Source organism: Trematomus bernacchii, unplaced genomic scaffold (assembly GCF_902827165.1).
Source record: "Trematomus bernacchii unplaced genomic scaffold, fTreBer1.1, whole genome shotgun sequence".
NCBI lineage: Eukaryota > Metazoa > Chordata > Actinopteri > Perciformes > Nototheniidae > Trematomus > Trematomus bernacchii.
Window position 1 is genome coordinate 360,353 of NW_022987649.1, and position 13,775 is coordinate 374,127.

Consider the following 13,775-nt stretch of genomic DNA (forward strand, 5'->3'; position numbering starts at 1 on the left):
AATGTCAGCATTTACAGATAAATAGTTTTGAGTGGTGTGATCTGAGAAACAATATTTTTATGTTCCCGAAATCTGCAGATCACTTTTAAGCTTGTTATTACCATTGATTTCCAAAGGGGCTGCAACTCTCTTCACAAGGGCCAGAGACAACATGCAGGGTTGTTGACAGAGTGACATTATGCAATGTTAGATGAGGTTATCCTTGAACACGGAGATGTGTTGATCTGACTATATGATCATTTTTAAGGTTGGAATAGAAGGTACCTTACACTACCTTAAAATGAGGTAGTAGAGGTAAATGACCTATAGTTTAATCAACATTTTGAAAATGAAGTTGAACCTCGACCATGCATTTAACAACACATATTGGCAATAATCAAATATTAAAATAACTTTGCAGGGCCACTTGTTGAGTTCCCTGCGAATAGAATGCTGTGTGTGAAGAAACCAGAGTGTGTGTATGGGGGAGATTGTGCTTGGAAAAGGAGGGATCAATAAATGTGACACAGTATGCTGGACTCTATTACCCCACCACCACCCTAACCCTCGGCTGGGCAAATATGTAACAATGAGTAAGTCTGTGCAGATGGCATAACCTTATATAATGTTACGAAAGAGCCAGGTTGGACTGAATGAGTTCATCAACTGCTGCTGTTTGACCACCGTGTGAGCCAGCAAGTGGATCGGCTCTCAGAGATATTACAGCCCTGTCAGATAATAATGTATAGCACGTGTGACCTCTAAGAAAATAAAAGACAGATAAAAGACAGGGACTAAATTAATATACGGTTAAACTTTTACATTTACAATAAGTGCTTTTTTAATCATAAAAACAACCGGAATGTACCACACCCTTACAGAAATTCAGTTTTGGCCACTACGGACTGGTTTTCTAATGTGGGGGCTAAATGTACCATCTGTTATGCAACGCATTTGGCACCAATACATGTTTTTAGGTGGTTATGTATATATATATATTTTATCAGCCACATATTCAAACAAGGAGACACAAACACACTTGGATGGTCAGCATTATGCTGCCACAGAGGGCATGAGTCAGGGGCAAAGTCTTGTTTTCACCCTGCTCCTCCCCTTCAGACCAGGAATAGCAGAGATCATCGTAACCAGGCCAGACACACACACACACGCACGCACGCATGCACGCACGCACACACACACACCCACACACACACACACACACACACACACACACACACACACACACACACACACACACACACACACACACACACACACACACACACACACACACACACACACACACACACACGTACTGTTATGTAGATGTTCTTTCTGATCTTGAGATTGTTTACACTTTGTGGTTACACTTCATCATATCAATAACGCAACATATAAGTACAGGAACACTGAAATTGAGCCAAACTATTACACATGAAATAATGTATAACATTGTTAAACTTTGTTAATCTCAACAGGTCAGTGCAGTGAAAGGAGTGACACAGTATTTGAGAGGAACATCATATTTAAGAGGAAACTGCCTCAGAGTTCAATCCTTTACTGGACATGCTTTATGTTAAGATGGAAATGTGTTTTATGCGATTCATATAAACAACATCCAATAACTGTTCCTGCAGACTCAGAAGTTGTTGAGGTCTTCAATCTGATTAGGACGCAGAGCCTTTTATAAAGTAAAGCATTTTATAGTTTTTTGTTCATTTTCTGCTACTAAAGTTGTCAAATTATCATTGAGAGACATCACAACTTCAGTAAAAGCTAAATCCTGGAAACTTAAAACCAATCTCTTGTATAAATACGTTTATTTGATCAGAAATAAAAAGGTGTGTCCTCTATAAGTAAAGCCCTGTGCCACATACATTCACAGCCTCATTGTCCAGACCTTGGTGGCTTTTAAGTATTTTAATGTCTTTTATAGTCATTGTTTGTCCTGTCCTCCTTGAACCCTGCTGTTTGCACAGGCCTGTAAGAGCATGAGCCAGGATGGTGTCTGTAGATTTCAGCTCTGCCTTCAAAACTCTGCTGCAGAACAACCTCTCCCACTGCATGCCCCTGACTCCACCTGTAGGCTGATGAGAGGACTTCCGTCTGACAGAAAGCAGTGTATGAAGCTGGAGAACCCTTTTCAATGTCCAATGGTGAGGGAGCTGAATCTTTCCAAAAAGCCAGCAGGGCAGGATTGATGACAAAGTGTCTGAAATGTACAATGGGTGATGGCTACACCCATCACTGAGCTATACAGCACTGAGTTCTGGACCTTCTTCCCTGTTTTCCAGGTTCCCCTCATGAACTTTCAACCAGCTCTTGAACAATTTGAGATTGTACACTATAAGGTCTGTGCTACAACACAGCAAGTAACCTATTTCATTAACTGAGATGAACAAAATGTTCATTTCAGTATTCATTACGACCCTGGCTCAGCAGTGCATCGTCAAAAACATATCCCTTAAAAACCCAGTCCTGGAAACTACACCGATGACTTAAAGGTCCCATGTCATGGCCATTTCTACTGATCATAATTCCATTGTTGAGCTCTACTAGAATAGATTTATATTGTGCAATTTTCCAAACTCACCCCCCCAGCGCGTCACAGTTTTGCCGCTGAGAGAGTGTGTGTGTGGAGCTCCACATTGGGTATGGTCACGTCACTGTACCCAGGAAGAAAAAGAGAAATCTCCAACGAGGCGTTCTGGGGCAGCATAGACAGGTCTTTTCTGTGTTAGAGTTTTACTCGCTACAGGGTGTACTTTGAGGGTTTGTGACTTTGCAGACCGTTTACATGCATAAAAACCTTCATAACACACAAGGGGACGGGTAATAACCGGAAAAGCATGATGTAGTGGCACAAACTCCCTATGAGTTATGCCGCTGAGAGGCTAAAATGTGCTCTTTGCTGTGACGCGTTCCATATAAGAGTCCGAAGTCATTCATAGTCCATAGTGTTTAATAAAACGCAAACAAACAATGTACAACTCCCGACCTGAGGGTCAACAGAAAGTATCAGAGCAAATTCACCCTCTTCCTACATCATATCCTCCCAAACCGGCATCCAACAGGTGACCTAAATAACAATAAACCACACCCACGTGACCATTGCCGGAAGTGATAAACAATAAGAATGAAACGCGATGCAAACAGAAATGAAGATAATAATACAAATAATAAGTAATGGCAAAACAAGGATTTTGGCTCCTACACATGACATGGGACCTTTAAAATAACTATATTTTATTAATCAAATTCTTACCATATTTTTCACCACAAACCAACTGATGGGAACAGCCTCCTTGCTTTTGTCCTCAAAGTATTCCTCTAATCTATACATACTGTTGGATGCTGTAGTCATAATAATAAGGCTGGGGTGTTCCTGATAGGGTCTCCCATTGCTAATTGGTCTCAGGCAAGGGGCCCGACTAAGAATGGTTCAATAAAAACACCCAATAGGCGCTTTCACACCAAGTACTTTTCCCAGGAGTAGTTCCCGGAACTAAGTTCCCCGGAAATCTTTAGTTCCGGAACTATCTAGTAGATCGCGTTCACACCGGAATAAGTCCCTGAGGAAGGATTACGCAAATGAAGCTGCTTTGGGTTTACTGGCAGGCCGCAAACAACTTCACGGCGGATACTGCCACCCGAAGTCCCCGGCCGGAAGTCCCCGGAGTTGGGGACTGGCTTCAGTAGAAGCTGCTGGGACTCCCAGCAGCTTCTACTGAAGCCTTCCGAGTAAATCGCCAGAACGCCGACACCTCCTCATCACTCCACCACTCCCATGTTTTATTTTGTGTTGCCATAAGTTAGTCTCTCTCTGTTGGTGTGCTGGGCTAATGCTAATGCTAATAATGCTGATGCGAGCAAATAAAATGGCGGCTTCACAAAACTTTTTACGGGGCGTGGTTTGCAATTCGCCCAGCCAAATTTGGAACCTTGAAAAGACTGAAAAGGGGTGAAAAGGTTCCCGAAAAAAAGTTCTAGTTCCAGATCTTTTTAGTGTGAACGCAAAATCCCAGGAACTATCGGAACTATTCCTGGGAAAAGTACTCCGGTGTGAAAGCACCTAATGATAGATTGAGGAAGAAGGGAAGCTTCCCGGCCCGGAGGTAGATAACGTGGCTGAAGGCAGATGATCGATAGTGTTATTGTATTATCGGATTTACCCATGAGTGAAGAGAGAGGCGGAGCTGTCAACTGAGCACCATCTGGTGGTGAGTATGGTTGGGTGAGTTGGATCGGTTGGGTCTGGAAAAACCTGGTAAGCCCAATTGTGTGGTGTGTTTGAACTGGGAGCGTGTGGAGGGGGCTCCATGTGGAAATCCTGGAGGCATTTGAGCAGATTAACAGCGTTAAGGGTGTGGTTTGCTTGGTCGCAGCTAAAATTATTCTGCGAGTCATCTGCATAAAAATTGAAACTGATGTTGTGCTTACGGATGATGGTGCCAAGAGGGAGCATGTAAATAGATGAGAGAACTGGTCCCAGCACCGACCCTGGGGGTACCCCACAGTGACTACCTGTTGCAGCTGATCTGGCCTTGGCAAAGCCCACACGCCGGTCTGTACCTAAACCATTGTAGAGCCGTAAATGACTAGGTACAAATTGTTATCAGTCCTCCATGTTAAAGTCATACATTTGACACATTACTAAGATCAATGTATTAAAAGCAAAATGAAATAAACAAAATTAAAGTAAGAGTTCTAAATAGGCAGCAGAATGACACCCATTAGTTGTGCCTTACCCAGTCTGTGAACCCTGCTTAGTTACAGAACCCAGTTTAGAAATCATCTTCTTTAAAGTATGAGTATTTTTAATCATTAGATATAAAGTAAAAATTATTTATTTTATGTTTATGACACAATAAAAAACGAGGGAACTTTAAGGACTACGGAAATACAAATATTACTTGATTGTATAATACAATTGTAATTGTATAATTTAGAGGGGAACTACGCCTTTTTCCAAACGTCATACTTGATGTCTTTTGTCCAAGACATTCCATCAGTATACCAAAACATGACCAACTCTCTTTCAAATCCAAAAGTACAGCGCTGACACTCAAATGTGTGATGTCATCAAGTATAAAGTCAATGACAATTGACAATGAATTGGGAAAGATGTCACATATGACAATGTGAGCACACTGGGAAGGTTTTTAGTTTTTATAAATGTTGTGCTGTTAAACAAACTGAATGTTCAGATTCGTGGCTTAAAAAGACTTCTGTGTGACAGTCAGCAGGCCTGCCATCAGTCAGCTGCTCCAAAACACTGAAGCCAGCCTGGAGTCTCACCTCCAGTTCTCGCAGTCCTCACCTCCTTACACCACTCTGTTAGCTTGCATCCAGACTCCACAGTACGATGAAAGGAACCATTCCTTCCTACTTCCAAGACATGATCAAACACTACGTAATAAATACAATATGTATTAAAATTATCTTAAATAGATAAACATATATTGATTCTTATCGTATTTTGTCATTTTTAGGAGCTATTCTTTTGTGTGCTCATTGTTATTATGAATACATTACAATTAAATGACTATGTTACACTTTTTCATGTAACACAAAGACACGCACACCAACAACACACATTAATAATGATATAGTCTGTGCTAGTCAGTGGCCAGCCACATCAGGCCATTGAATGATAACCTTGGGAGGACACGTTGACCATTAAAATCAAATAAATCTCATCCACACAAAATAAATAACTTGATCTCTCCAGCTGATTTCCTGTGTGCCTTGTTGTCTCTATTTACTTGGATGTTTGCTGTCTGTCTGTCCTTTCAGACAGGTCAATACTCCTTCATACTCTCTGCCAGTGACCTAGCCAAAGAGGAGCTCATGAGAGTTTGTATTCCTTTTGCTGGCCCAGAAGGTTTATTTACAGATATTCACACTTGAAAAAGAAAAAGTGTATGCTATAACTGCAGTGTGTATATCTTTGCTCTTGAAGCCATGTCATTTCTGGTGTCTCCATGTCTGACTTCACAGTGGTTGTGTTTTCAAAAAGTGAGTGGATCCCAAAGCAAATGGACACAGTTGATCGTTTTCTCCTTTCACTGTCTCTTTTCCCATGGCATAGGTCTACGGCCTTGGGTATTGCTGCTATCTCTGTTAAGGAGGAGGAGCTTGGGATCATTGTTGTTGCCAGTTTATGACAACACAGTCTCACTCCCTGATCATCAAAGAGCGACACTTGGTCAGGGTCCTTTGGCGTGCAGTTTGGACGCACCGAGTCTCCTTCAGCTTCATAAACGGACGCAAAGAGCTTTCAACTGATTGCAATGTATTCCCATCGGCGGCGGTATTTGACGCTCAGGGAAGCACCGCATCGGTCCATGTCGGCGGCATTTAAAGGCAATAGGCTCTTTTGAGATGAGCGAGACCGACGCAGACCTGCGCAATTGCGACCGCCGTCTTGCTAGTGCGTTGCATGATGGTTAGTAATTTTGTCCGACTTGCTCTGGAGGCTCGACTGCATGAGACTTTGAAATCTCGCGGGACAAAGATGCCAGCAGCCTTGAGAGCGAGGCGGAGCAGTTTCTCTCCACGAGCTGCAGAAGCGAAATGCTTGATGGGAAACGACTCGCTGGTATATCGAGCTGAGCGCTCATTGGTGGTTTTCACCCCGTGCTGCTGATGAAACTCTCCAATTGGCTCCGCAAAAGTTTGTCACATTTTTCATCATTGTTCCACAATGTTTATCATCATGAAATTAATATCTATATATTTTATACTATACTTGCCCTGCTTACCGTTTTCATACTTTATATATCTTAGCATATTCATACACACTGTTAATACTGTTCATACTGCTCACATGCTACTGTGTATATCTAGTGTGTTCATACCCTTCACTGTTTATTCATCATTCAATTCATTCTATATTTTATTCTGTAGATTGTGGACATTACTTTTCACTTTACTGCTTGTTGCACTCCTGGTTAGAAGCTAAACTGCATTTCGTTGTCTCAGTACCTGTAATCTGTGCAATAACAATAAAGTTGAATCTAATCTTGAGCAGGAACAAATGTATTTACTTAGTACATATCCGACATTAACGATTAAACACATTTGTGCATTCTTTATAAATGCAAACCGAGTCAAGCCGACTCCGAGCTGTCCGACTTCAGGCGAGCTTTTTGAGACCTCCCCCGGCTGCAATCGGCTATTCTCGTCTACTTTCGAAGCGAGCCGCAGCTCATCTCAAATAAGCCTAATGTGAGCGTCCATTACATATCGAATATAATTTTACACCCGGAAGTAAGTATTCTCCTTACTGTTGATTGATTTTACAGTGATATCTGCACTATTCATCAACTAAAAAAACAGATTATCCTTGTTAATTACACAACAGTAATTGGTTTAAATTGTGTACAATGCTTTTGTGTTTTTCCCTTTCGGTTCTGAGAAACAAATAGTTTTATCGGAGTTTAGGATGACCGAAGACACTACACTACCCATAATCCTCAGCTATTGTTTGTGACGACACCAGTCCGCTTTGCTTGACAAACCCCGTGATTAGTCCTCAAGCTCTGTGATTGGTTGACCTCCAACTGCATTCCATTTCGTAAAAGATAAAATCATACTTTATTCAGCAGTGCTTGCTTTACTCTTTGAGAGTCATCACATAAATGCATTGTAATAAATGGTTCGGCTGCATTAAATATTACACATCTGGCTTAGTTCTTTATTTATCTACAGATATTGGGCCTCAGAATAGACCGGAAACTATTCTATTACTGTTCTGTTTTAATTTCACAATAAAGTTAATAGTAATATTTTGTTTGATATTATTATTTTTTATTAACTAGACTACTGGGTCATGTTAAGATCATCTTTTCTGTGTTGCTGTGGGTTTTTTACATCGCTTTTGTGTTACAATTATCAAAACAATATATGTGTGGATAACAAAATATATCCGTCGTAAACTAAACCGGAAACAGCAGTATAATTGATTGTTAACACTGTAAGCTTGACAGTTTTTTAACCCGCACCACCTAGTGGTTAAAACACGTTATTACACGTTTAGAGTAATTGCAATGCAGGTAGATTTTGTTGCTTTTTAATGACTGTTTTTAAATGCCTTTTTCTTAATGTCTTTCATTTTTGTAAAGCACTTTGAATTGCCTTGTGTTGAAAGGTGCTTTATAAATAAACTTGCCTTGCCTTGCCAAAGGTCTGCTGCATGTTTTGTTGAATGTGTTATATTTGATGAAAACCTTTAAATATTAAGAGGAAATACAAAATAGCAGGAAAGTAGAAGGTCTGATAGAATAGAAAATATCAAGAAGATACTGTAAATGATATCTAGAATAAAACAGTTTAGTGCTGGATGTACAAAGATATTAATAGGAGGATGTGCAAAACAGACAAACTAATTAGGCTTTATTAAAACATTAAATAATACTTTAGGTTAAGGTCTTCTTTTAAATAAGCAAAAAGCTTTGGGGGTATCAACAGATATATATTAAGCCTGATAAAGTATTTAGCATCTAATATCTAGGAGGCGTGTGGCGCTAGCTGGCGCAGTACCGTCTGCTCTAGCTCCAATCTATCATCCAATCATGATACTCGCTGTCCATTGTGAGATTGGACCTAAACCAATCACGACGCGAGTTCACAATGGACGGAGCCAATCACGTCACGGCATCACAATGGACAGAGCTACTCACGGGCACGGCTTCTCCCCGAACCCGCCCCCTCACGCTTTTGATTGACAGTGGACTTGTTGCAGTCCTCGCGAAGCGCATCTGAGATATCCAGAGTAAGTACCAACACAAGCTCAACACTAAATGTTACTTTTTTCCTGTTTGACAGTCGTAAAACCCAATTTTACAACCGTCGCTCGATGTAATTTTACTATTTTGCCGTCAACTTTTACATGACGGTATATGGCAACATCAGGCAACAACAACAGTCTGCATCAAATTAGTTAGCATCGCCAGCATTGCTAACGCAAATGTTTCTATTTTAAATAAACGTTAACTGTCATTTTAATAATTGTCAACAACCATGTGTAAATATGTACATCCGATTGTCCGATTGTTATACAATTATTACATTAATGGGCATGTTGTAATTAGCTTATTACACGTTTTGACCTGTGGTACCACCAGCATTAGTCATACAGCTACTGTATGCAGCCCTTACAATAGTTGTTGACAATAGGTGCGGTGTATACGTGTATACTTATTAAGGTTTTACAATAACCAACTTTAATATTACCCACTGTAATTTGAGATCCCTATCGGTAACGGGGCGTTTTATGAGTTTGTTTATGCGTTGCATGGTTTTAGTGTATTGTTTTAATATAGACACCTAAATGATATAATGATATGCTTTAACTCAGTATTATATGATAATATGAATATGTATAAGTGTGTGTTTATGTGATGCAGGAGGGATACAGTATATTGTTAAATATATATTAAAGATAGCTTTATACTGTATATAAGATTACATTAATTGTAATTCAATATACATACACTCATAATTGATAGAAGGAGAACTTCAGGGTATAAATATTAACATTATGTGTTTATATAAGATAATATGTGTAGATAACATGTATATATACGCGCTTTGAGCACCAGGAAAAGCAATATATAAATAACATGTATTATTCATATTATTCTTATTATTATATATAACTGATAACATGGTATCAGTGTTGTTTGCTTTGCACTGTAGTTTGCTCTTAACACTTGTTATTTTACTTAGATGAGCACTAAACCCAAAACCCACAAAGCGATGGGAGAGGCCGAATGGCTGGCCCGGCTGAAGGCCTTTGCTAACTCTGGAGTTTGGCCTTCAGAGGAGGGGAATAAACCAGCTCCGAGGCAACGGAAATGGTATGACCTCTATCAGAAGGTAAAGTATAGCAACACATGTACCTATTACTTAGTACTTATTAAATTAAAAGTATACTGTATTACTGAAAATAGACAAGATACTGGTACAAATATTATCAATCGAGTGACTCACTCGAGACTAAAAAATAATTATGATCATTTCAGATTGAAAAATGCCCCATGCAGGCCCGTAGACAGACCACCCTCTTTGGCGGGTCCATGGCCTGCAACTGTGGATTTCACGTCATTAAGGTGATGTATTTGAAAATAAAATAACATTATTGTTGTTCTTGCTTGCGTGCCTTTTACAGTGCTTTAATGCTGTAGCTGTTACATAACATTTTGTATTGCATTACATGATTGATAGATTGAATGCTGTTGTTTTAGCCTGCCAATGCCCCGCAGTCTGTGGCCTCAGTCTCAGCCCCTGGAGCAACTGCCTCAGCCCAGCGGACTTTCCTGCGGCCCCCTCCGAGTTTATCAATGGTAAATATTTCCTTAGTAATTACTGTTTTGTTTTATTGATTTAGTTTTTCTTGCACAATAAATGAACCTCTGTTTTTTCTGTTAGTTCACGAAATCACGCTTTGGTGGGTCACAATCTGCCTCACTGAAGCCACATTTAGTGGCTAGGAAGTCCCACAGCTCTTCCCCTCCTTCTCCATCCTCTGTCAGTTCTCCCTCTCCATCCTCTGTGAGGACCTCCATGCCTGCACCATCCTCCGTCAGTTCTCCCTCTACATCCTCTGCGAGGACCTCCATGCCTGCTCCATCCTCCGTCAGTTCTCCCTCTACATCCTCTGTGAGCACTGCTGTAAACACCATCCTGGCAGTAGGCTCTGTGAGTACTGTGTCTACTCGTTTGTATGGCTCTGTTGTAAATCTAAATGTAGCCTTTATATATTCAACAACTTGTTGTTCTCTTCCGAACAGAATGAGTCTGGAGGAGATGAGCCAGCCACTGCTGCTGCAGCTTCATTCTGGTTGCCTCGGGAAATGAGGAAGGCCATCCCTGTGCAGGACCAGAGGTGGATTTCCAACACCCTTTTTTATTCTGGCAAACTGCGGCCACATTTGAAGCTGTGGTACGAGCTTCCTGTCCCAGCCCTCATATACCACCAGACCCCGATGCCAGACCGCTTCTTCACCCATCGGCTGATGGTGTGGATGCCCTACCACCTGTGGAATGTGAGGGTGTTCTGCCCAACTTGTAGGAAGCAGCTGACGGGCTCGGGTGTCCATAGGAGGTCTCGGAAGGTATTGGACATCGACAGGTATTACCTGATGGTGACAGAGACACTCAGGTGCAGCGTGTGTGTCCTGAACTTTCTGTCGACCAGTCAGACCGTGCGGGACCAGCTGGACCTGCCGCACCAGAAAATGTTCCGGCTGATTCTGACCCATAAGTGAGTAAAGCAGTTTTTAAATTATGGTGATTGAGAATACTTAAACCACTGCAAAAAAATATATAGTCAAAAATTGTATATTACATGGAAAATCATAACATTTAATACATTTCAAATTTCTTCTTAATTAGTTAAATACAGCTGTGGTATGATATACAGGCTACATGATATTATCACTGTCTTATTTTGTCCCCTCCTGGTCCCAGCCCTGTGTAAACTATGTAAACTAGAAGGTAAAACTGATATAAATTAACCTTGTGTTACATCTGATGCAATGGGTTTATCACACACTTTCTGTGTTTTGGATAAACAAATACAATGAAATGTGCATTTCAGGTATGCTTGTGACATCCGTGTCATTCGGTTGCTTCGGGAGAGAACACTCGGCAACAGCCCAGCACGTCTTGTGAAGCAGCTGAAGGAGAACCATGGGGAGGAATGGCTGAACCGGTTGGCACACTATCTTGGGGAGTGTGCTGACTTTGTGGCTCGGCCCAGCCTCTTCCCTGTGGTTTGCCAGGAGCCCCCAGAGCCCATCGACATCCCAAGCAGTCGCTGGGTGCTGGCCGTGTACGGCAGAGATATACTCTCCCGCATGGACCACATCAAGGCAAGCATCACCTCGACATTTGGTTCCATTTTAAAGATGGACTCAACCAAAAAGGTAATATATAATGTGACTGTGTATTCAATTTCCATGTATGTTATACTCTTCTATACACAATCATATTTTTCCGCAGTGATAACATTACAAATATTGTTTCTATTGTACATGTGTTCAGTGTAATCGATCTACATACATTTACTGCTTTAACTTAAAACATCGCTGTTGTCACATTCCAGATCACAAAGAAGCTGGCTGGCCACGCCAAGGGGACAGCTCTCTGGGTGACCTCTATTGGTAATGAGGTCGGCCAGATTGTGACAAGTGTCCTCACAGTACAGGAGGGGCCTGGACTGGACACGATGGCCTCTGGTGTGATGGAGCGGTATCGCCAGGCAGCTGTTCCACCCCCAGTGCTGCTGTATGTTGACTGTGGCTGTGTGAGTGACGGGACAAGCATGCTGCACAGCAGGTTCAGTGATTGGCCAGATCTCCACATTCGGCTGGACATCTGGCATTTCATGAGGAGGTTGGCTGTTGGCTGCACCACTGACGCTCATCCCCTTTACCCCACCTTCATGGGCTGCCTGTCTGCATGCATCTTTGAGTGGGACGCAAGGGACCTCACTTTGTTGCGGCAGGCAAAGAGGGCGCTACTCGTGCAGGAGGGTGTGCCAGGTCTTACTGATCAGATGGTGGACGAGAAGATCAGTAAAAAGGAGCTGAGCCTGTACTGCCGCAGGAGGACGCACGGGGAAGTGGCCACTCTCACCCTCATTGAGCAGCTGCTGGAGAAACTGGGGGGGAATAATGGGAGAGACCTTATGGGGGTGCCGCTGCTGGAACAGGTGCGCATGGAGCACATTTGGCGTGTGCAGAGACACCACGTGAAGTGCATCCAGGATGTGCCAGGTGTGCAGCTGTACACCGTGACAGGAACCACCACAAAGAGTGGCATCCTGCTTATAAAGTACCGCTGTGCACGAGGGTCTACATCGCTGGAGTCATTTCATCTCCACCTAAACAGGTTTATTCCAGGTTGGTTCAATTATGTGTATGTTTTTCTTTGACATAAGTGTTCAGTTTGAAAAAGAAAACATTTTTCAATGGCAAAAATATTTGTATTTGTTCCCAGGAACCAGTGCAAATGCACTGAATTTCCAATTGTACCTCCTGGAAGGCCTGAACAGGTGGAACCAGGATAGAGCGGCTGCTGCGGTGACCAGCAAGCAGGCATCACTGCTGACATATGCTGGGGATGTGGCTCACTGTGTCAACACCAACAGCCTCAAGGTGTTTGGTCGAGCATTTGTGCCGACCTTCAGGCCGCCTGCCAAATACAATGGTATGTATAATTGATATCTGGCTTCATTACACTTTTGGTTTAAGGTTTCTGTGAATGTACTAAGTTAAACAACTATCATTGCCATATGATGATTTTTGACAGGAGAGCTGCTTGGTGTTGACTACTTACTCAGTCAGACTGGACGGCCTCTTCGAATCATCCCTGATTCCGAGGAGACTGAGAACATGTTGGAGGATGTGGATGAAGGTGAGGAAGAAGAGGAAGATGAGGGCTTTGAGGAGCCCACAGTCCCAATCCTCCTCCTTGATGACCCAGGGATCTCCATCTCCTCCTTGCCTTGTCCCTCTGCAACACTCTCCTCCTCCCAGCCTGCTTCCTCCTCCCAGGTTGCTTCCTCCTCCACAGCGGCTTCCTCCTCCCTGGCTGCTGCGTCCGAGCAAGCTGCTGACTCCTTGCACCATTGTGCCTCCTCTCTAACTGTTGCTCCCTCTCTGCCCTCCCTGTCCGCTGCCTCCTCTCGACCTTCTGCCTCCTCCCAGGCTCCAGCCTCCATGCCTCAGCCAGGTGTCTCTTCAGCACTTGATTCTGCGCCTCCTGATGAGTCTGGGGTATATAAA

The 13,775-nt window shown here is 42.4% G+C and overlaps 1 protein-coding gene across 1 annotated transcript; it reads left to right on the top strand.

Moving 5' to 3' along the window:
- The first annotated feature begins 12,430 nt into the window (after positions 1-12,430).
- LOC117486326 lies at positions 12,431-13,218 on the top strand. Its single transcript, XM_034134755.1, has 2 exons — positions 12,431-12,890; positions 12,988-13,218. Exons 1-2 carry the CDS (start codon positions 12,431-12,433, stop codon positions 13,209-13,211), a joined length of 684 nt encoding a protein of 227 aa, XP_033990646.1. The 3' UTR covers positions 13,212-13,218.
- Positions 13,219-13,775: the final 557 nt, after the last annotated feature.

What these genes read in the sequence shown, in the direction of transcription:
- LOC117486326 (XM_034134755.1), top strand. Translation starts at nt 12,431, where the DNA reads ATGGGCTGCCTGTCTGCATGCATCTTTGAGTGGGACGCAAGGGACCTC. An exon ending in CCTAAACAGGTTTATTCCAG is followed by an intron (nt 12,891 to 12,987) that starts GTTGGTTCAATT and finishes ATTTGTTCCCAG; the next exon opens with GAACCAGTGCAAATGCACTG.